Source organism: Bubalus kerabau, chromosome 1 (assembly GCF_029407905.1).
Source record: "Bubalus kerabau isolate K-KA32 ecotype Philippines breed swamp buffalo chromosome 1, PCC_UOA_SB_1v2, whole genome shotgun sequence".
Lineage (NCBI taxonomy): Eukaryota > Metazoa > Chordata > Mammalia > Artiodactyla > Bovidae > Bubalus > Bubalus kerabau.
In genome coordinates, this window is record NC_073624.1 from 124,342,920 (window position 1) to 124,366,215 (window position 23,296).

The window sequence follows — 23,296 nt, forward strand, 5'->3', positions numbered from 1 at the left end:
AGATGATTGGCATGTAATTTTTTTTTAACTATTTATTTTTTTCCCTTTTACTGGAAAACCAGTTTAAGAGACTACACTAAGAGGACAGGCAGATCAGTAAAATCCAGCCACCAGAGCCACTTTGTTTCCTGTCATAGTGCTGCTGTCCCCATGCGTGCAAGAGCCCCAGTTCATCTTGCATTCTGTCATTTTGTAGAGATGCTGTCTGCCATGCTCCCCACAAGAGTCTGGCAGATTTTAGGAACATTCACACATTCACACTCTCACTGTTGGCACAGATGCTCATCTCTTTGCAAGCTCTGTTGTTAGGGTCTGAGTGAAAGCCCACTGCTGTGTCTCCTCCACTATAGAACTTGTCCGCCTCTGACCAACTCTGACCCCAGGTGAGAAGAGGCTTCCCACATATCAAGCAGTTTTTCAACCTCAGCTGAGTGTCCTTCAGTTCAGCTCAATTCTGACAACATACTTGGAGAGAGTGGCAGCCCCATGAGCCTGCCCCTATCCCAACTTCAGATGCCAATCACAGGTCCAGGCTGTCACCTGTGCTTCTGAGCAACCACCCCAGGACCCCCTCCTTGGGTTCAACTAATTTGCTACAGCAGCTCACAGGAGTCAGAAAAACAATTTACTTACTTGATTACTGCCTTATTGTAGAGGATATAACTCAAAAACACCCAGATGGAAGACATGTAGGGGGCATGGTAGGGGAAAGGGTGCAGTTTCCCTGCTCTGTGGGCACCATTCTCACATCTCCACCTGTTCACTGACCAGAAAACTCCATGAACCCTGGATTTCTGGGTTTTACAGAGGCTTCATCATATAGGTGTGAGTGATTAAGTCATTGGCCATTGGTGACTGACGCAATCTCCAGCCCCTCTCTCCTCCCTGGAGGTCAGAGGTCGGGGGTAGGACTCAAAGTCCCAACCCTTTCTTTGCAGTCAGTTTCCCTGGCAACCAGACAGTATTCTTAGGGCTGGCCAAAAGTCACTTCAAAAATGTGTGTTGAAAAGGGGGCTTATTATGAATGACAAGGTACTCCTTTCAACTTTCTGGCTCTGGAGCTGTTTCTGGGACCGAGAACAAATGACCAAATTCTAGAACTGCTGTTCTCATTCCCCATGCTCCCAGGTTCCTTTGGTATCACTTCTCTCCTGTCTGAATACATCCTTTGGCTGTTTGTTTAGAGCAGGTCTTCTGGCTCTCAATTCTCTTAGTTTTCCTGCATCTGAGAATGTCTTTATTTCACCCTCATTCCTAAGGGATATTTCACTGGATATAGAATTCTAAGTTGACAGTTCTTTTCTTTCAGCACCTTAAGAAATGTGCCACTTACTTCTGGCCTCCATAGTTTCTGATGAAAAAAATGCATCGGCATATGAACTGTCCCCCTGTAAGTCACTCTCACTTTTCCCTGGCTGCGTTCAAGATGTCTGTTAGTTTTCAACAGTTAATGATGTTATCTGGGCTTGGATTTCTTGGGTTTATTCTGTTTCAGCTTCACTCAGCTCACCTGGAAGGATTTTAGCCATCATTTCTGCAGATGATTTTAAAGCACTACACTCTTCCTCTTCTCTATGATTCCTATAACACAACCTGGAAACTTTTCTCCAGCCCTTTTCTGTTCTTCAGATTGGATGATTTGTATTGATCTATTATTTTATTTTGTCATCTTCAACCTGCTATTCTGTCTATCCAGCAAGATTTTTTAAATTTCAGTTGAAGTATTTTTCAGTTCTAATATTGTCACTTGATTTTCCTATTATCTATTTCTCTATTGACAATTTCTATTTTAATACTTATTTCAAGAGTGTGATCATTCATTTGAACTTTTCAATAATAGCTTCCTTCAAGGCTATGATGGCAGCTGATTGCCTTTTTCCATGATAGCCATTTTCATGGTTTCATATGCTGAGTAATTTGGAGGGCCTCATAGGTATTTTGAATATTACATGATGAAACACAACCAAGTCCTATGGAGAATGCTGGCATTTTTGTTTTATCAAGTAATCAATCTGTTTAGGCTCAGGCCCCAAGTCCTGGCATGCTGGATCCAATGCCAGTTCAGCCTTCAAAGCTTTTGCAGTGCTCTTTGGACCTGCCTCACATGTACAGAATTTTGTGGTCAGTCTGAGACCTGAGGAGGGGTCTGCCAGGCAGCCCACTCTCAAAGGTGCTTGGCTGGCTAATTAGGATCAGGGGGACAGTATGAACAAGGAGAGCAGGTGAGGGAAAGCTGGGGAGTTACAGAATATGCATTGCATTATTCCATATTTGTGCAAAACAAAACAAAACAAAACAGTACAGTGTATATGTACCTCCAAGTGCCTGTGAAAAAAGGTCTGGTTTCCTCTAAGAAGGGATGTAGAATATTGGTGAGGGGGTGGTATTGAAAGGAACTTTGACTTTTTACTCTATACTTCTCTTTGAGTTAGGGCTTCTCTGGTGGCTCAGTGGTAAAGAATCTGCCTGCCAGTGTAGGAGACTTGGGTTTGATCCCTGGGTCAGGAAGGTCCCTAGAGAAGGAAATGGAAACCCACTCCAGTATTCTTGCTTGGGAAATCATATGGACAGAGAAGCTTGGTGGGCTACAGTGCATGGGTTCACAACGAGCTGAATGAAACTAAACAACAAATCTCTTTAAGCTTCTTTTGCCCATGCCCTATCCGTTTTGTAATTTTCAAAGCAATAAGGTATGAGGGAAAGACTGGGAAAATGTGGAGTTTATTTCAAAGTGTATACACAGAAAGTATCTTTTCCTGGATGTAATATACCTTACTAAATATTTATCTAATGAAAAATACATTTAGGAGTCCATATAATCATCGAATTCTCTTCAACCATTAATGTACTAATCAGAATTACTGCCCACAAAACAGAAGCTTAGCCTGTAGTATTAATGAACTTTATTCACATTTTTCCAAGTAACTACAATATTAAATACAAGCTAAAAGCAACACACAGTTCTTAGAAAACACAGCCCCGAATGCCCACCGCCTGAGCTCTGTGACCGCAGGTGCACGGCCTTAGTGCCTTCAGAATGTTAAAGTGAGTGCAGTGCTCAAAATACACATACAACAACAACACAGGCACACAGCTCTGGAAAACAGTTCTGCTAATTGTAAAGAAATCCAAAAAGAGGCCTCCAGTGTCTTCACTCAGGTGTCCTGACTTTCAAAATGGAAATAAATAATAAAGGAGCAGCTTGCTCCTCTCACACCAGCAGGCTGGGAGGAAACCTGGGCCTCAACCCTGGACGTGGCTCCTCTCACAGAATCTGGTACTAAGTAAACAGAGTGGACAGCTCCCTATTCAGCCTATTGTACAAAATCCATTTCAAATATTATACATGGTTACACTTTTAGGACCACTTTTTAAATACTATTTAACTGATTATAAGACTATGGTAAGGACCCATGAGTCAGGCATTGGCAATTTGATCCCAAACCAACTACAGAATCAGACTGTATAAATATTAGCACCATTTTTTTATCTAGTCCAGTGAAACGTAAAAGTGCCCACTGAGCTATTTTTCACTGAAGTAGTCAACAAGACAGTTGTTTTCACTTTTAACATATGCTTGGCCCCTCTTCCTCTTTGCCAGCAATACATTTGAACACTTTGATGAGCAAGTACTAACATTTCCGCTGATAAAGTTTACGTCTAGCACAGCCTCAGCACTCAAAAGCCACCTTTCTGTTGTGCATTTTAGCTGGGTCATGCAAACTCAGCCAGCTAAAATGGACAACAGAAAGGTGGCTTTTCAGTGCTGAGGCTGTGCTGGACGTAAACTTTATCAGCGGAAATGTCAGTACTTTCTCATCAAAGTGCTTAAAGCTTTCAAATTACTAGTAATCTACATCTGATGAATCAATGACAAAGCTATTTCATAAGAAGCACCACAAGTGTATGCTTACTACATTACAAGCAATTCAGATAAACTATACCCTATTTTACTTTTAGTAGACTTTAAAAGAAATGTATATAGGTACTTGGGAATTTTCTGGCAATGGGAGAGTACAAGCATTTGACACCTCATAAATAGAGCAGTCTTCTAGGTTTTAAAAGGAAGAAAAAGGACAGATTCCTATTCTTATTCACCTCAGTCCAGCAAAAGTATTCAGGTGTTACTTAATATTTTATTATTGCTTTTAGTAAACACAGAAAACATGTTACAAGTTGTTTTAATTAAGAACTTAAAAACTAAAATTTTAAAAGGAGACTCTTATGCAGCAGTTATTTCAATCTATAATTTAAATATCACTGGATTCTCAGTTTCAAATTTTTCAACATGATAGGCAATTTTAAATTACCTCGCTGTTTCATAAGCTGTCTTAAGGAATAAGAACATGATCACAATGACATTAGTGAGAAGGAAAAAGTAGGACATCAAGTTGTTACAACTTAAAAATTTTTGTAGGTTCAAAAGATCATCTTTACCCCTAAAGAGAAAGAACAAAATGAAACCCTAACCAACCAATGGCTTGGACACAGGAAGGGGACTCCCAGTTACTTCATATTGACTCATTCATTGTTCATGCACATTAAAAAACTTTAAAAAATCTTGTTCATTGGTCTTCTACTTAAAAGGGGGGTAAATACTGGCCAATATCACCCTCTAGGTTCTTCCAGATCTGCATGTGGAGTTTGCAGTAGTAATTAACCATATTAAATACAAGTCTGTGTTTTAAAGGAGAGAGTCTGGCTTGCTCAGGGTCTTGAGGGGTCGGGTTTCTAAGGCAGTCCATCAGTGTAGACCTGAGCTACTCCCCACAGCCTCTTCCTAAGACTGTCAGCTACAACGGGAACAGAACACTGGAGCTGGTGTTTGAAACTATACATGCCGGAAGTGGTCTTAAAGGCAGTTGCCACCACATTACCACAGAAATTTCATCTTTAGATACCTGGAGTGTTTAAGGATTATAATAACAGCAAGATTCACCAGAATCCCTAGCAAGGACATTTTGGACAACACATAGACCTTTCTCTTACTAAACATACATCGTAGTGACTAGGAGAGCTCTCTATATATTCACCTCAAAATAACGCAGATATTTTAAGTTGTTTTTAAAAGCTCATGATTCTTCAATACGAATTTGCAAAGCTTAATATGATTGTGTAAGATGATACTGTGTGAAGATTTTACATGGAATGAAACATTTTTGTAGAAATCAACCATAATACTTCAAAGACCCAGAGTAAAAATATCAAGGAAATGCTCAAATGCACATCAAACACCAAATTTTCATTCACACATCTCTACATGGTAAGCTGGCAAAGAACTTTTTTCTCTCTTATCAGGAATTTAGCATTCATCCTTACTGTAGATTCCTGTCTCTGCTGAATGGAAAAAATGTTTCTCAAAACCACTTTCTACCCCAAAAGCAAATGTACTGGAGGGAAGGAAACACTTCATTGAAATGCTCACATCTATGCCCATACACACAGCAACATCCCCTCACATTAGCTTCTACACAAAACCTATCAGCTAGGAACCTGTGAGGAATGTATTTCAACCAAATGTCTGAACAATGTACATCATCAAGGCTTTGTTATTGGTAAGTTCCATGGAGGAGAAAAGTAGGGGTGATCCACATCTCTAATAGGTAGCTTAAAATCTGTCCCCCACCCCCAGTAAGCAAGACAATCTCAATTTACTAAGTAAAATTTCAGATTTTAAATTGTAAGTATCATTGCTAAACTCTTCTAGAAGAGGCAAAAGTCCACAGTGGGTGACTGCCAAAAGGCGAGACTGCAGCAAGTGACTGGTACCCCATCAAGTGTCCTTAAAAAATCTCAATTAAAAAGTGAGTCTTTGACTCAAAAGAAACTTCAGTACTACTTCTAAACACTTCATTTACTGGAATGCACTTGAACTAAACTATTAATAAGTGCCTAGATGACAATTTAAAGAGAAAAGATGACCCTCATCCAGCCCGGATAGTTCTTAACTATCACAGTCCACATGAAGTGGTACTTGAACTGAAACGCAAAAAACATTTAATTGCTTAGGAACTACCAATGTTCTACAATACTTTCACTATACATGGAATCAAAAGTAGTGTTGAAACTCACTTTTAACTTGATGTTCAAAGCAAACTACACATAAGGAAAAGGAATCTTCTGTGGCAAGCTGGCGTGACCTTACCAGCTATGGAATCTGAGAAGCTGTTCAGAACAGGAGGAAAACAGGCTTCACCTAAACTGAGCATAGATACTGAAGTTAAGCATCTGTCAGCCATTTAAAGGCATTTGGTGTCAGTATCTTAAAAGATTAAGATGCTTTAAAACAAAACCCTTATAAGAATATCAAAGATTTAGGGAATTCTCCTCATAAATAACCAAATTTCTATGGCTTCAGTTGTCACCCTACTGCTGAGGTAGGTGACCAGGATTCATCAAAAGAGGCAATCTTTCGGAAATTCCCCAAGAAAAATCTTGCATAATCAGTTGGTTTCTTACACCTGTGTCCAATTGCTTTTGATAGTTTTTGTCTTGTTCTTTTCTTTCATTTACACTTTTAAAAAGAGGTTGTCCAAGCAACTGTTCCTTCCCTCAAGCTCTGGCAGAGTAGCATCTCATATACTCTGTCATCCATGGGTTCTCTGAGGAGGCAGGCTTGACCCGCCTATTTTTCTCCACATCAGCAGAGTGAGCCCGCTGCCTCTGAGCCGCCAGCCTCCTCTTCTCCACCTGCCTTCTGCTCTTGGCTCGCAATGCTGATTCATGGATCTAAGGGGAGTCAGAATGAATGAACAGTCACTCAAGTGGCTTTGGCACTAATTTTCCAGAATATTCACAATGAAGCTTCCTCCAGGTCACCTGCAGCAGGGCAGAGGCAAGTCAGTCTCACCATATTCAAGACTTCTGTGAATAAAAGTTTCTCCAGAAGAGCCATTCCCCTGAGTTCTGTCTTACCCATTGTCAGCAATACAGAAACTAGGCAACAGAAAATGTCCACCGGACTAAATTTCAGTTTAAATGGTAAGCAACTAATCTACATGTGCCTTGAGAAACTGGCTCTGGAAAAGGATTGGAACTCCTTAGCATTAAGCAAGAATAAGTATTCCATTGAAGGAATTTATATATTTTATAGCAAAATACTAACAAATTTCAAGATTTTACCACCTAAGATGTTTAATGAACCCCATTCAACTAAACTCCACAGGATTGCCAGAGGACAACTCTGTTATCTCAAATATCACTCCAAACAACACTATCTGCTAGAGTTCAGAAGTCTGTTCAGTAAACTTGGACTGCAGTATTTAATGGGAATTCAAACAGCCTGCACCTCTGCTTCTCTTCACTCCTTCTTTGCTTTGGGCTGGTGGATGCTGTTAGCACTAACACAATCATTGCTGTATGACCCCACATGTGAGGCGCCCTCGTCTGCCTTGTTCTCAGGTCTTTGCACGGGGACATGCCAGGCCTGGGTCCAAGGAGAACTAAACCTTGGGGGACGGATCAGGGGACATGCAATCACTCTAATTTAATCCAAAGAGAAAACAGGAGTCTAGATAGCTGTGGAGAACCACAGATGTGATCTGATAGACAGATAGCAACAAAGGGGCTGAGGCGTAAGATGCCAGTTATCAAGTCCAACAGAGCAGGAGCCTCTCAGGAGGCCAGAGGCAAATCTAGACCGGCAGCTGCTAGCCCTGGCTGTGCCCCTCGGCTCTACCTCCTGGGCCCCAGGAACTTGAGAGCCCCGCGTCCTGCCTCTTCTCCACCTGGCTCGGTGTCAGTAAAACCTTCCAGCTACCAGTTCAGTTCAGTTCAGTCACTCAGTCGTGTCTGACTCTTTGCGACCCCATGAATCGCAGCACGTCAGGCCTCCCTATCCATCACCAACTCCCGGAGTTCACCCAAACTCATCTCCATCGAGTCAGTGACGCCATCCAGCCATTTCATCCTCTGTCGTCCCCTTCTCCTCCTGCCCTCAATCTTTCCCAGCATCGGGGTCTTTTCCAATGAGTCAGCTCTTTGCATCAGGTGGCCAAAGTATTGGAGTTTCAGCTTCAGCATCAGTCCTTCCAATGAACACCCAGGACTGGCCTCCTTTAGGATGGACTGGTTGGATCTCCTTGCAGTCCAAGGGACTTGCAAGAATCTTCTCCAGCACCACAGTTCAAAAGCATCAATTCTTCGGCGCTCAGCTTTCTTCACAGTCAACTCTCACATCCATACATGACCACTGGAAAAACCATAGCCTTGACTAGACCACAGTCCAACTCTCACATCCATACATGACCACTGGAAAAACCATAGCCTTGACTAGATGGACCTTTGTTGGCAAAGTAATATCTCTGCTTTTCAATATGCTATCTAGGTTGGTCATAACTTTCCTTCCAAGGAGTAAGCGTCTTTTAATTTCATGGCTGCAGTCACCATCTGCAGTGATTTTGGAGCCCAGAAAAATAAAGTCAGCCACTGTTTCCCCATCTATTTCCCATGAAGTGATGGGACCAGATGCCATGATCTTAGTTTTCTGCATGTTGAGCTTTAAGCTAACCTTTTCACTCTCCTCTTTCACTTTCATCAAGAGGCTTTTAAGTTCCTCTTCACTTTCTGCCATAAGAGTGGAGTCATCTGCATACCTGGCTCGGTGTCAGCAAAAACTCCCAGCAAAACCCCAATCTCTAGGCAGCTAACATCCTGCATCCTGTTTGCAATCAGATGCCAAGTCCTGGGCTTTCCTTGGCCCATCTGAGACCTACCATGTCCCAAAACATCACAGCAACCACAGGTATGATAGCCAGTGGCAGCCAGGCCAACCCCACCCTCCAGGGGAAAGCAGAGAAGCCCGTTCACTGGCACCTACCTCATGCATGGGTGCAGAAGCACAGACATTGTGAGTTTTCTGGCTTCCTGTATCCGTCTGTTTCTCTCCCCACCCATAGAGGGCAAACGGGTGCCTGTGTTCTTTTATTCTAGTGGATGACCTCTGAGGACTCTTGGTTTTCCTGCTTCCTCGGGCAGCTAAGGCACTTGGTGGTTGCTGAGGGTCAGTACTGCTGGCTGATTTTTCAGGGTCTCTCATCCTGATCTGTCGTTCAGGTTTCTCTTTTACATCTTTCACTGGCAGTGCTTTTTGAAAAAGGAGATAAAACAGGATGAATGCTTTAAATTCAGGTTTACATACAATTACACATAATTAAATATTTGGGATGAAAAATTCATAATGCCTAATTAAGTAACTTTTTTACTTACAGCTTGATTCTACAAGTTTCACTTAAAATGGACAGACAGAAACAAGTTAGTCTATCTCATTTTAAAATCAACAATAAATACCAAGACTGAACCAAGCCTATTCAAAAGTAACAACCATCATTTGCATTCTGAGATTACGAGCCTCAATTGAATACTAAAAGCTAAAAGGCTAGAAAACACCAGAGCCTAATGGCTTTCCCCATGATAAATCCAGTCATTTACCATCTTGCTTCAGGGACAGATCTGGACTTGTGACAATCATTCATCAGCTGCAAAGGGTTAGTTTTTAAGTTACTCAACTGGAGTTTCAGGATTGTACTGCTTTGTCATGCTCCAAGACTATGGAAAATGCTCCTTTCAGCTCTCCCGAGCTCCTTATAAGAGCTGGCTGGTGACCTTAACATGAAAAGCCCTCCATCACAATAAGGAGCGTTTTCCTTAGCTCCTCACCTCCATGTACAGCTGCATGCACCCAGGGGGAGGAGCTGGGAAGAGGGCTCTTATTCATGACAACATGAACCAGGGCCCCTAGCCTACACAGTCCTAAATCTGGCATCAAGGCTGGTAAAACTCTGGTGGGGAATGGACTGCACACCTGAGGTGTACTCAGACATTCAGGATACACTCCAGAACATAGCTGTTTCCCCTGATTACCCTTTATGACTGTCCAATCATTATTTTTATAACCATTTGTATAATCCTATATGATCTTATAATCTTATGTGATCTTATACAGGTTGTATTCCTTGTGTAAAGCCCCAGTGAGCCTATGTTTTAATCTCTGAGTAAGAGCTCCTGCGCATCCAGGGCACCACTTTACAGACCCCCTTGTTCACATCTGTAGAAAACCCCTTGCTCCTGAGGCTCCAGAATTTGGCTCTAGGTGGTGATTTTACAGGTTCCTATTCCTAAACCCCATCATTTTTAGGACGCACTCATGTCCCTCACTCATAGTGGACCCGTCCCTGATGACATCCATGTAATCCAGACACAGCACACATGTGTGAACCCTGACACATCACCTGCATTTCTGTCTTCAGCAATGACCTTTATCTACCAAATCATTTCTATTATTACTAAGCATTTTAAGGAGTAGACAGCACGCGTCCAGCCCTGGGGTTCAGTGCTTTGCATGGCTGTGCACCGTATCTATAAACCCAGCACTCAGGCTCTCTGGGGACACATGAGATGCCAGTCTTATACTGAATCCTGAGAACCCAAATCCCCACATCACTCAGTCTTCTGAGTGATGTGTCCTCACCTCATCCTCTTCCCTCCCCTGGCTCTAGGTAGAAGGGAAAGAGCCCATCAGGACCAAGACAACGGGAAGTAGAAGGGGGTCCATGCCTGGGGCAGTTACGACACTGAGAGAGGGGGAAACAACTCAACTCATCTTCAGGGATTCATTTCCTTCTCTTCCTCTCCAGCCCCCATATGTCTAACTCAGACCTTCCAGGGAGCATGTCCCAGAAGATGATAATGATTTGGCTCACAGGACAAGCTAAAGCCAACCAAGGAGAGATTAGGAAAGAGAATTCCAGCAAGCGGGGAACTGGCTTCTACAAAGACATGAAGAGAAGAAAGAATAATTAAAAATGACAGGTACATAGAGAGTCTAAGGGTGAAGGCGTGAGTGGGTAGCAGTGGGGAAATAAAGACCTTCTATGCCAAACAGTTTTATCTTTTCCTAAAAGTGAAGAAGAATCACTGAAGGATTTTAGGCTGAAAAATGCTATGGTCCTATCTGAATTTCAGAAAGGTGGCATCTAGCAACAAACGTGCCCCACAGAGGTGGGGGCAGAAAGGATGGAGAGTCCAGGGTAGGGGGCAATGCCGGCAGGGGCCAAACAGGGAGAAAAGGACCAGATAGTGCCCGCCACACCTGGCTGGTGCTCAGACTCACCTGGGCACCTGTGAACTGGGAGGTGGTACCCCGGCCTCTCCAGAGAGCCACAGAGGGCTAGACGGGCAGCTGAGTGGGTGACAGACACAAAGCAAATGCTGGGAGGCAAAGAGGAATCTTGGGCCCCCTACAGGGGTTGGGAGTGGATGGTCACACTATCCTCCAGCAGAAAGCTATCAAAGATGGGAAAAGGGTACTTGATGACTCAGGTATGAGACACCCCTGGGACCACTACGCAGGCCACAGCAGAACCCTTAATCAGGGGCCCAAAAGAGAATGTGGAATTGGAGAAAGTCATAAGCAGGTAAGTGGGGGCTGAGGCTCAGACGCAGAGCAGATCCCCCAGAATGAACACAGAGTCAGCGGAAGGGGAGCAGAGGTTGGCCCCCTGGACACCAGCACCTACTGAGCCGGTAGAAGGGATGAGGAGAGCCAGAGAGGGAGCCAGGGAAAAGAACAGCCAGCAAAGTCTAGAAGCTTCCAGGAGAGAAGCTGGAAAAGGATGTTCAGAAAAGGACAGAACAATTAACAGAGCCAAATTTTACAGAGAGGGCAGGAGAATGAAGACAAAACAAGACTGGGCATTCTAGGGTTTAAGAGACACAAACTACTATGTAAACACGAATAGCTACAAGGGCACATTGCACAGCACAGGGAATACAGCCAACACTTTGTCTAGCTCTAGATGGAAATCGTCAATCACTATGTTGTACACCAGGGCTTCCCTGATAGCTCAGTTGGTAAAGAATCTGCCTGCAATGCAAGAGACCCAGGTTCAATACCTGGGTTGGGAATATCCACTGGAAAAGGGATAAGCTATCCACTCCAGTATACCTGGGCTTCCCTGGTGGCTCAGCTGGTAAAGAATCCACCTGCAATGCAGGAGATCTGGGTTTGATCCCTGGGTTGGGAAGATCCCCTGAAGAAGGGAAGGCTACCCACTCGAGTATTCTGGCCGGGAAAATTCCATGCATAGTCTATGGAGTTGCAAAGAGTTGGACATGCCTGAGCGACTTTGACTTTCATGCTGTACACCTGAAACATATAAATCAAATATACCTCAATAAAGAAACTGGATGGTTAAGTGTTATGTTAGGTGTGCTGCACCACAATTAAATACAATAAACGAACATAAGATAAAATATTTACACAAGTTTTGTTAAAGACAGACTTGGGTCTGGGCAGTCAGGCTGTCTCACATGACCGAGAGGAGCACAGGCGATAGGGAGAGCCAGGTCACAGCAGGTTGCAGATCAGGGGGGCCCCAGTGTTCTCCTCACCATGGATCACTGAAAGGTCTGACATTAAAAACAGCAGTATCCACCGGTATCCAACACAAGAAACTAAAATCCTCTCTAGGGAGCCTGGGTCTCAGATTATTCCTACAGATAATTTTCTGAACACAACAGTGAGTGTCCTGGGGATGATGACCAGTCACACAGGAGACAAGACAGTAAGGAAGTCCAGCAAGAGCAAGAGACTTGGGGAAATGGGGTTATCACTAATAGACCATAAAAATAACATGTATTTAAAGAAGAAACACAAGCTCAAAAATATCTGTAGCCGAGAAAAAAAATGGAAAACACAGAAGAGATAGAACTTATCACTATAAAATTAATACTTATAAAACTCTTGAAACAGTGCCTGGTACAAGATAAGTGTATATATGTTTCAAGATCCTTTTCAGAGTTTTAAATAAAGCCATTTCCAGGCAGATAAAAAGTGTCATCACCAGTTATTGTGGAAGATTCTAATAGCACCTTTCTCAGTAACTGACAAAAATCAACTCAGCCTTGATTTAGGACTACACTGTTCATTACAAAAGCCATGAAGCAGAGGTGACTTAAATATAAGTTTATATTAATTAAAATTAGCTAGAAACAAATTTTCACTTCCTCAGTTATACCAGAGTTCAAGTGCTCAAACATGTGGCTCATGGTTAGCATGTTTCATGGTCCAGACAGAGACACTGCCCGTCATTACAGAAAGTTTGACTTGAACAGAATGATTTTTAAAACTATTTGAACAAAATTAACACATTTGACCCAATGGGTACATACAGAATACTGCACTCAAAACCACAGAATACACAATCTTATCAAGCACATGCGGAACATTTACAAGAATTTACCCAGCCAAAGCTATAAAGAAAATCTTAATATAGTCACAAAACTGCAATCTACAGTATGCATTCTCTGACTCTTGTGCAATTAAGCTAGACCGTGCTCATGCTCAGTCACTTGAGTCATGTTCAACTCTTTGTAACCCTATGGACTATGTAGTCTGCCAGGCTCCTCTGTCCACAGGATTCTCCAGGCAAGAATACTGGAGTGGGATCTTCCCAACCTAGGAATCAAACTCCCATCTCCTGCTTACAGATGGATTCTTTACTGCTGAGCCACCAGGGAAGCCCTAATTAAGCTAGATACAACAGCAAAAATATCTTTCACAAGCTCCAGCTATAGGAGAATCCCCTGGTGGTCCAGTAGTTAGAACTCCACGCTTTCACCACTGAGGGTCAGAGTTCAATCCCTGGTTAGAGAACTAAGATCCTGTGAGTCTTGTGGCATGGCCAGTAGATAAATAAAATCTCCAGTTATAAAATTAACATTTCTCTTTTTTTCTTAAATTGAACTACAATATGGTATTAGTTTTAGGTTACAGCAAAGTGATTCAGTTATATAGATACATTCTTTCAGGCCACTTTCTACTATAGGTTATTATCAGACATTCTATATAGTTCCTTGTGCTATACAGTAAATCCTTGTTATTTATCTGTTTTATACATGGTAGTTTTTATCTGTTAATCTCATACTCCTAATATATCCCTTTCCTTAAAAACATTTCTAAATAATGCATGGGTCAAAAATAAATCATATTATTTCACAAAAATGTAAATGTTCTCCATGTCATTGAGCTATGCACTTAAAAATTGTTAAAATGATAATTTGTGTTGTGTGTTTACTACAATTTTTAAAAAGAAAAAAGTAATAGCGATAGAGAACATAATCCCATTCTTATTAGAAATATTTCTAAATTTCTTCATTAAGTATGATGCAGCTAAAGAAGTAATCAGAAGTAAATCTAGAGCCTTAAATCAATATATCAAAAGAAAAAAAGGCAAGGGAAGAAAAAAAAATCAATGATAAGCATCCATCTTAAAATGTTATAAAAAGGGCTTCCCTGGTGGCTCAGTGGTAAAGAATCGGCCTGCCAATGCAGGAGACGGATTTAATCCTAGTCCAGGAAGATCCCACATGCGACAGAAGAACTAAGCCTGAGCACCACAACTGCTGAGCCTGTGCTCTAGAGTCTGGGAACCCCAACTGCAGAGCCCACGTGGGACAACTGCTGAAGCCTTTGAGCCTTAGAGCCTGTGCTCCACAATGAGAGAAGCCTGCACACTGCAGTGAAGAACAGCCCCACCGCCACAACTAGAGAAAAGCACGTGCAGCAAGGACCCAGCACAGCCAAAAATAAAAACAAATTTAAAAAATAAAAAAAGAATATTAAAAAAATTATAAAAATAAGCACTAAAAAATGAAACTAAGGGGAAAAAATCATGAATTAATAAACACATAATAGACAAAACCGACATGGCCAAGGGTTAGCTTGGAACAAAAATTAACAGAATTCACAAACCCCTAGCAAGACTAATAAAGAAAGAGGGTAAAAAATAAAAATAAGTAAAAATAGAGCAAATGAGGCCATCAGGTTAAATGTGCACTGGTGACACAAGATTACAGTCCCTTCCTCTTCAAACCCCACTAAAGTGAGGAACAAAGGCCAAAGAGGGAAAGGACAACGAGCAAGCAGGCAGACACCAGACAAATTTTGGAAGGTGCAAAGTGATGAAGACATAGAAATGACTCACGGGACTCAGCAGGAAGATGCAAACGCCCTGCAGGAGAAGGGCCCACGGGACACCGTGGAGCTGTGCATAACTGGCACTGAGGCACCAGACTTCCCAGAAGGCCAGGCCCAGCATCAGTCAGTGCCCCAGGCCACGTGCTCCAGTGACAGCTTAACAGGGATGTGCCTCGGCTGAGAACCAGGGTCCATGCTGCTTGCCCTGGAACCTGGGCAGATTTTTGTGAGCAGAGAATGGGGTGAAAGAGGTGGCACATGGCTCCTGGAAATAAGTCATGATGGGCAATACAGCAGCTGCCCAGCTCTCTCTCAGGAGTGCTCACTGTTAGAGGCCGGCCTGCAAGTGATGAGAAGGGCCAGGCACATGAAGAAGTCACCTGCAAGTGTCCTAGCAGACAGCTGCAGTCAGCACGCAGCAGAGAGAAGGCACACCCTGTGCCTTGGCCAAATTCTAATTTACAGAAACCATGAGCTCACAGGTGAGACCTGGAACCTGAAGTACTAGTTTCCAGGGTAAGCCTGCTGTGCAGCAATGGATACACCCTCAACAGTCCTTCCTGTGGTCCTCAAGGCCGGTGGCTGCCCCCTCACCTCACCCCATAGCCCAGGTCCCTAAAGGAGGAGGACCGCGGGCAGCAGGCACAGGAGAAGTGAGGGGGGCAGGATGAAAACAGGATGGCGTGGTAAAGAATGGGGTCCCTCCTCCTTTCCCCCAGCTCTGTTCCCAGGATGCTGACAGCCAGGCTCAGGCCCTCCCAGGCAGGAGGATGGAGGAGCAGTGTCTGGTAAGCTAACACAAGAACAAGCGGATACTGATGTGGGCAGCCCCCAGAAAAGCAGCAGAGTCCCCCTACAATTTACAGTCACAAGCTCCTTCATGCACACAGCTCCCAAAAATCCCTTCAAGCTTCCCTCTTAAATAAGCAGACAGGCTAAAAGCAAGCATTAGAGTACATCCTTTAATAAGAAAGAGACCAAAATATAGAGGAAAAAACTAGGCTTGGAATATAAGAGAGCTCTCAAAGGATATTTATGGCTTGGGGAGGGTGGGTGGGGGAGGGGAGTGGAGGGGGAGTTAGAGGAAAGGATGCTATTTTTTGTTAATTTTTAAAAGAACACTTGGGACAAAAAAAGCAATCTCTTTGAAATTAAAAACCAGAATGGTAGAATCTAAAATTTCAACAGAAAATTTAGAAGATAAAATTGAAGCATTCTCAAAACAAAACCTAAGTTCCAATTTTTCAAAAATAAATAAATAAAAATATTAGAGGTTTGCTCCAGGAGGTATACAAACCAGCTAAAAATAACTATCAAGAAAAAAATGAATAGAAATTTTTAAAAAGTTTTTAAAATGTTTTTTGGCCTCTCTGAATGGCATGTGAGATCTTAATTCCCTGACCAGGGATCAAACCCATACTCCTTGCAATGGCAGCATTGAGTCATAACCACTGGACCACAAAGGAAGTCCCCAGAACAGAAATTATTTTAAACAGTACCTGAAAATAAATGTTTCTAGATTTAAAAGGCTCACCAAGGGATTCCCCTGGCAGTCCAGTGGTTAACACTGTGCTCCCAATGCAGGGAGTATAGGTTCAATCCCTGGTCAGGAAACTATATCCCACATGCCATGCCATGAGGTGTGGCCTAACATAAGTTTTTTTAAAAAACTAAATAAAAAGTCCCACCAAGTTATCAGCCCAATGAATGAAAAATGACACATAGTATTTTAGAATACCTAGGATAAAGGGACTGTCCTAAAACTTCAAAAAAGAAAAAGGTCACATATACAAAAGAAGTGTCGGAATGACATGGTATTTCTCAACAATAAGACCAAAACCTAGGATTCAATATAATACCTTCAAATACTGAAATATCTAACCTAGGAAGTCTCTGTCTTGCCCAAATGGCAATCCAGCCTTGAATAAAGGCATTTTTAGACTTCAAGGTGACAAAATTTTCACTTCCCTTTAAACAATTCTCAGGACTTAGAGAAGATGTGCTCCACCAAAAGGAAGGGAGATTGGAGGCTTCTAGAACAGGGATCAGATAAAGGAGGAAAGCAAAAGGAATACTCAGCAAACATGAAGAGAAGTCCCAGCCTGACAGCAGTGTCAGACCTGGACAGCACAAAGTCGAAATTAAAACAAGAGAGTCAAGGGTTCCCCAAAATTATTTCCCCAAGGAAAATAATGCAACAAATCAACACCTAATGTGCCTGGGATATAACAAGTTTTACAGTCCCACCAGACTATTTCTGGCTAAATTATAAAAGGAAAAAGAAAAGCAAACATACAAGTAAAGCAACAATCACCTCTAGGAAAAACATAAATAACAAAGAAAATATAATCAAAATGTACTATATGGATTATCTGCAAATAACACAGAGCCATGATCATCCAAATATAGAATACTACTTCAATGAAATAGTCATATAGTTAGTACTGTGGGACAAAAGAGGTGCTTGTGTATGTCTAGGTGGGAAGAAAGGAGGGTTTGAGGAATGGCCAAGCTAAGATCTTAAACTAAATCATCTCCCATTACGGGAAGTCAATACACAATTTTCAAAATAAAAAAGCCAACATTAGTCTGAATGAGAAAATCATTGGCCACAGAGCTGAAAAGAAAGGCAGAGTTACTCCAGGGAGCAAGGGGCATGGGTGGTGAATGGGCCAGGATTACTTTTTCATTTTAGGCATACTTTTAAAAATTATGCATATGCGTAACTGGTTTAAAACTAAAATTTAATTTAAAAAGAAATGTAAATATGAAGAAAAGAATTGGACACATTCTAGACACTCTTGAAAGCATGATGGCTACAGAGAGAAGGCGTTTCACAGTGAACAAGCATTCCCACACCCACACCCCACACCCAGGCAATTTCCCAACAGCTTTTTAGTACCATCTCTTAAATAAGAACAAGAAGCCAAGAATCATGAGACATTTGAGGAAAGCTGCTAACTTGAAATACAGGATTACAAATTAAATTAAAACAAACACACGCACACACACACACACACACACACACATCCAGAGAAAGGGAGCGGAAACCTGTGCCAAAGAAACATGCAAAAACTAAAAACTCCTAGTCCTCAGCAGGACAAGTGAGGATACTATACGTACAAATCAAGAACAGAATACTATTTTTTAAAGAGGATTAAAGAGAAGGAGAGAAGGAAGGAAAACCCAGAAAACAATTCAACAGTTCTTAAGACAGATGGATTGGAAGCCAAAGTAGAAAATTAGAGGATATATTTGTAAAGTCTAACATCCAACTAAGGAGTTCAGAAAGAAAAGAGAAAAAAATAATAGTAATAAGAAAACAATTCAAGAAAACTTCCCAGGATTACAAGATAGGAGTTTGATTTGCAAGGATTCATGAAGCACATTAGAGGAAAACAGGCCTAGACAGAGGATAATTTTCAGAACACAGAGGACAAAGAGAAGACCCTAGAAGCTTCCAGAGGAGGGAACATGTTATCTATGAGGGATTAAGAGTGAGAACAACACGGGAGTATAACAGCAACTACAGAAGTCCCAGTACCAGACAGCACTGCCTCTAGATTTCTTAGAGACAAAAACTTCCAACCTAGAATTTCATGCCTAATCACAAACTTACTGAATTGTGAGGGCAGAATCTTTTGACATGCAAGATCTCAGAATATTAAGCCTCTCACACACCCTTTCTCAGGAAGGTACTAGAAGATAATCTCTGCCAGGAGAGGATAAACCAGGCAAGAAGATGATGTGAGAGGCACACAACAGAGGGTCCTACCAAGCGGGAAGGCAGGGAGTCCCTGGGGTGGCGGCCAAGAGCCCTCCCAAGATGAAACAAGGCAGCAGGCTGCCAGAGCAGCAAGCAGGCCAGGTGGAAGTAGGTCAGAGGCCCTGGGAGGGATGTCTTAAGATGGGGAGGGTGACAGTGAACCTGATGCGTTGGTGGTATTGCCACAGAAAGAAAAGGGAATCACAGCAAATAGGGTAGCTCTAAGCAACCTCTTCCACAGGCCCTGCTGCTGCTAAGTCGCTTCAGTCGTGTCTGACTCTGTGTGACCCCATAGACGGCAGCCCACCAGGCTCCCCTGTCCCTGGGATTCTCCAGGCAAGAACACTGGAGTGGGTTGCCATTTCCTTCTCCAATGCATGAAAGTGAAAAAGGCCTTCTCCGACAGGCCCTAACTGAATCTAACTAATTCTATGATGACTATACCAGAAGGGTGAGGATGCACCAGGTGTATGGGTTAGGAGATCACTAAAAAGAATTAAGGGCTTCCCAGGTAGCTCAGGGAGAAGGCATTGGCAACCCACTCCAGTACTCTTGCCTGGAAAATCCCATGGATAAAGGAGCCTGGTAGGCTGCAGTCCATAAGATCGTGAAGAGTCGGACACGACTGAGCGACTTCACCTTCACTTTTCACTTTCATGCATTGGAGAAGGAAATGGCAACCCACTCCAGTGTTCTTGCCTGGAGAATCCTAGGGAGGGCAGAGCCTGGTGGGCTGCCATCTATGGGATCGCACAGAGTCGGACACGGCGACGCAGCAGCAGCAGCAGCAGCAGCAGCAGCAGCAGCAGGTAGCTCAGTGGTAAAGAATTCACCTGCCAAAGCAGGAGACATGGGTTTGATCCCTGGGTCAGGAAGATCCCTTGGAGGAGGAAATGGCAACCCACTCCAGTATTCCTGCCTGGGAAATCCCATGGACTGAGAAGCTTGACAGGTTGCGGTCCATGGGATTGCAAACAGTTGGACATGACTGAGCAACTGAGCACAATACACAAAAAGAATTAAAGCCAATAATAGATGGTACTAAAAACTCAACAACAACAACAACAAAATCAACAAATCTTAATAAAAGCCATGTTACTTGGAAAAACAGAATTACACACCAAGGAAAAACCAGAGGACCGGGAAGTGGTCACCTAGGGAATAGGTTAATTGGTGTGGGGGAGGAGGAGGGTTGCTGTATCTCCGTACTAAGCCATATATAACCCTATGATTCTATGTGTACATATGGTTTCAGTAAAGACAAGAACTAAATGTTTGTGTTTCATAGAAACTCAAAAGAGTGCTCATCATTCTGTCCACTTAAAAACAAGGACTTTCAATCCTGCCAGACATAGGGATGAACAGAGGCTTGATAGGCATGAGCAAAGCAAAAGATCCTGGGATGGGGAGTCCAGAAACATTTCTTCTTCCCAGATTCCTAAACCAGAAATATTAACAAAGAAGAAATAACTACCTCAGCCAGCCCCTGGGAGGATTCAGTGTCTCTAAGGGAACAAAAATAATCATGAACTCTTATAAACACAAGCCCCATACTCCATACTACAATGCTGTCTAAAAACTGCATTTATATACACCTGGAAATAACTGACATCTCTTTCATAAGCAATGAAGGGGAAGAACCAAGGAGAGAGAAAAGCTCATTCTGTCTGATAAAATGCATCTCATAATTGAGCTAGTAGCTCAGTGCCCCATACTCTGCCCATCTTCTGTTATTCAAACTTCTAGCAAAGGTCAGGAATCAGTGGGAATTCACAAGTAACATGAGGATGGAGGGGCAGCCCTGCCACATGATGAACCGAGAACAGCTGGGAACAGTATAACAAGACTCAACTTCCTCTCTTCCTCAGCATCTCACAGAGAAGCTAGGATGAGAGTCAAGAGAAAAATCTGATCAGAGTACCACTTACAAGGCGGTAAACAAAAATAGTCACCAATCGTTGATTCTGAGCTTCTATTCCTTCATCTATAAAATCGAGGTAAACTAGGTAAAAACTCCCTTGGTAAACGAGGTAAATGGTCCTCCCTCTTAGAATTGTTTTGAGTGTTGACTAAGAAAATATATACTCTAAGATCGGAGACTGGATGCATGACAAGCTCTCAGGCCATTTTAGTTATTTGGCTTGGGTCTCTTTAAAACTGAGTGACGTCGGGTGGTGCCTGACCCAGGTTAGAGTAGAATAGAACCCCACGGGGTTCCTCCAGGCTGTATCTGGGGCATTCATTCAACTGGGCCCTGAGCACCAGCGGCCGCTCGGCCCGCCCCACTCTCCGAGAGCCCGCCTGTGCGATCCTCCGGCAGGAGAGAAGGTGCAGGGCCCCGATGGGAGCAGCAGCTGCACCACCCCCAAGAGCCATTTTCCAGCTGCCTCTCCCCAAGCTCACAGTAGCAGCTGGAGGAGAGGAGGCGAGCAGCCGAGAGGACCTGGCATTTAGAAGGATTATCTCCCAGCAGCCGGGACTTATGCAACAGTCTGTGGAAACAAATACAAAATATTCCCAAGGGAAAGCGCGGCCAGGTCAGGGAGTTAACACAGAAAACAACAGCCCCAATCACAGGACAATGTGCTTAGCTCACAGAGGTTAGTTCCTAACCTCTGGCCGTCTGATGAAAGCTGGGCTCCTCTCATAAAACAAATGAGCGTTTAGAAATAAACAGATGGGAGTTTAGCGGTCCAGAGGCCATCAAGGCTACCTGGTGAAAATCTGGACTTCGCCAGCGGCAAGTCTACGGCGTTCACAGCTGGCTCAACCCAGAGACACACTTTACGGAAATACAGGGTGGGACGGCGGGGGCGGGGCCGCCACCTTCCTTATTTTGTCAAGGGTGGCGTATTCTCTGCCTACCAAAAATAGATTAAATAAAATTAAGAAAGAGCTCGCCCTGAGCTCTCTCTGCGAGAAACGGCTGCGCGGTTCAGGAGACGCAAGAGCAAATCCAGTCCCGCCAGCTGGGCCCTCGCAGCCCCGTCCCCAGCCCGGTACCTGGCAGCGCCGCATCCTCTGCGTCCACGGCGTCCCTGGTCTCCGCGTCCCCCGCGGCCTCCACGCCCCGCTCCTCCGGCCCTACGCGCGCCTCAGGCTCCGCGGGCGGCGGCAGCGGCGAGGCCGGGGCGCACTGGGGCGCGGGGGCCCCGGTGCCCGACGACGCCGAAGACGCCGAGTCGTCCGAGGCGCCGGCCTGGCCCCAGTCGTCCCAGAGCCAAGGCGCGTGCGCCTGCTCCAGCAGCCGGCGACCCAGGCAGTAGTGGCGCAGCGCACGGTAGCACGGCCCGTACTCGTCCCAGCGCGGCTCCTGGTAGCGCTTCATGTACTCGCTCTTCACCCCGCTCCCCGGGGACATGGTGCCGCACGTCGGCCCCGAATGCCCGCCCTTCCGCGCCGCGCGGTCGCCTACAGAACGCATGACACGACACAGAGGTGCACCCCACCCCTCCGCCAGCCCAGCCCGCCGCGACGTTTAAACCCAGAGCCCCGCCCGGACGGGGCGGGCTGGGGCGGAGCGTGGGAAGTGGGGTAGGGAGCGGGGGCGAGAGGGTGGGGGCGGGGCGTGGGGGCGAGGGGCGGAGGGAGAGCGCGGCCCGCCTGGGGAGGGGGCGGAGACCTGGGAGGGCGGCCCGGGGGCGAGGGAGGGCCGAGCGGCCTGGGCTGCAGGGCTCCGGGGTCACCAGGGAGGGCGGCTCGCGAGCTCAGAAGCCAGAGGCCGCGGGAGCCCGCGGATGGGAGGTGGAAGAGGGAGGCGTGGGCGCGGGGAGCGGGGCGGCCTCGGGGTCTTCGGAGCGGGATGTGTGGGCAGGAGGGGCAGCCCCGATTACCTCTTTCTTGTACCTCCAGCCCCGCGGCTCCGGCGGGTCCTCGGCGCGAGTGGCGCAGCAGCCCGGATCCTCCCGCTCTCCCAGCGCTTTCCTGCCGAGCAAGATGTCGCTCCTGCAGCAACCGGTAGGGGAAGGCGCCGCCTCAGTCCCGGGAGTAGTCGTCTCCCGCGCGCGCTCCTGGTCCCCGGCCCCCACCCCTCTCGGTGGGGGCGGTGACTTCGGCGCCTGGCGTGGGGTTGCGGGCGACTCGGCTGGACCAGGACCCTAGCCAGGTCCCCGCCCGCCTGAGGCGCCCACGAACCTCGTAGTGGGAGGCGCTGCCCCTGGTCCCCGCCGCGTCAGGAGGCGTCAGGGAACGGAGCCGCCCACCAGCCCGCGACTTTGTGTGTTCTCTTCCCGACACTTGCCAGGGTCGCGCTCCCAGAAACAACCCCAAGTGCGCGCGTTGGCTCTTGCTTCCTTTCCTCTGTTCACAACACCTGTTACTCTGGCTTTAACTCCTTTCAGTGCTTTGGTGCAACTCCTTTCTTGTCTACACCCCCGAACATTTTTTGAAGCTATTGATTAAAACTGCCAAGCTGCCCTCCCAGAGGCCCAGGTGCACAGAAAACCTTGGCGGACTCGGTTGCTTTGTGCTAAGTATACAATGTTGTGTTGATTGTTACAGTTTACAGAGCGGTCCCGTGCAGCTTCTTCCCCTTTATGAAAAGGAGCCTGGAT

At 44.9% G+C, this 23,296-nt stretch overlaps 1 protein-coding gene across 3 annotated transcripts; it reads right to left on the bottom strand.

The window, feature by feature from the left end:
- Window positions 1-2,888: 2,888 nt before the first annotated feature.
- On the bottom strand, window positions 2,889-22,724 carry CCSAP (centriole, cilia and spindle associated protein). 3 transcript variants are annotated; one of them, XM_055587750.1, is made up of 4 exons: window positions 22,577-22,724; window positions 21,747-22,154; window positions 8,819-9,084; window positions 2,889-6,729 (listed from the first exon to the last, which is right to left on the bottom strand). In XM_055587750.1, the coding sequence occupies exons 2-4, from the start codon at window positions 22,102-22,104 to the stop codon at window positions 6,553-6,555; spliced, it is 801 nt and encodes a 266-aa protein (XP_055443725.1). In that variant the 5' UTR covers window positions 22,105-22,154; window positions 22,577-22,724; the 3' UTR covers window positions 2,889-6,552. The 3 variants fall into 3 exon arrangements, with proteins under 3 accessions (XP_055443725.1, XP_055443724.1, XP_055443730.1); XM_055587749.1 differs by lacking the exon at window positions 22,577-22,724 and having other exon boundaries at window positions 21,747-22,208; XM_055587755.1 differs by lacking the exon at window positions 22,577-22,724 and having other exon boundaries at window positions 6,686-6,819; window positions 21,747-22,219.
- Between the last annotated feature and the right edge of the window lie 572 nt (window positions 22,725-23,296).

Excerpts from the sequence above, each read along its gene's own strand:
- CCSAP (XM_055587749.1), bottom strand. The coding sequence starts at position 22,167 with ATGCGTTCTGTAGGCGACCGCGCGGCGCGGAAGGGCGGGCATTCGGGG. Across the intron at positions 9,085-21,746 it reads AGAGGATGCGGCGCTGCCAG|CACTGCCAGTGAAAGATGTA; the intron begins GTACCGGGCTGG and ends TTTTTCAAAAAG. Across the intron at positions 6,730-8,818 it reads CTTCTGCACCCATGCATGAG|ATCCATGAATCAGCATTGCG; the intron begins GTAGGTGCCAGT and ends GACTCCCCTTAG.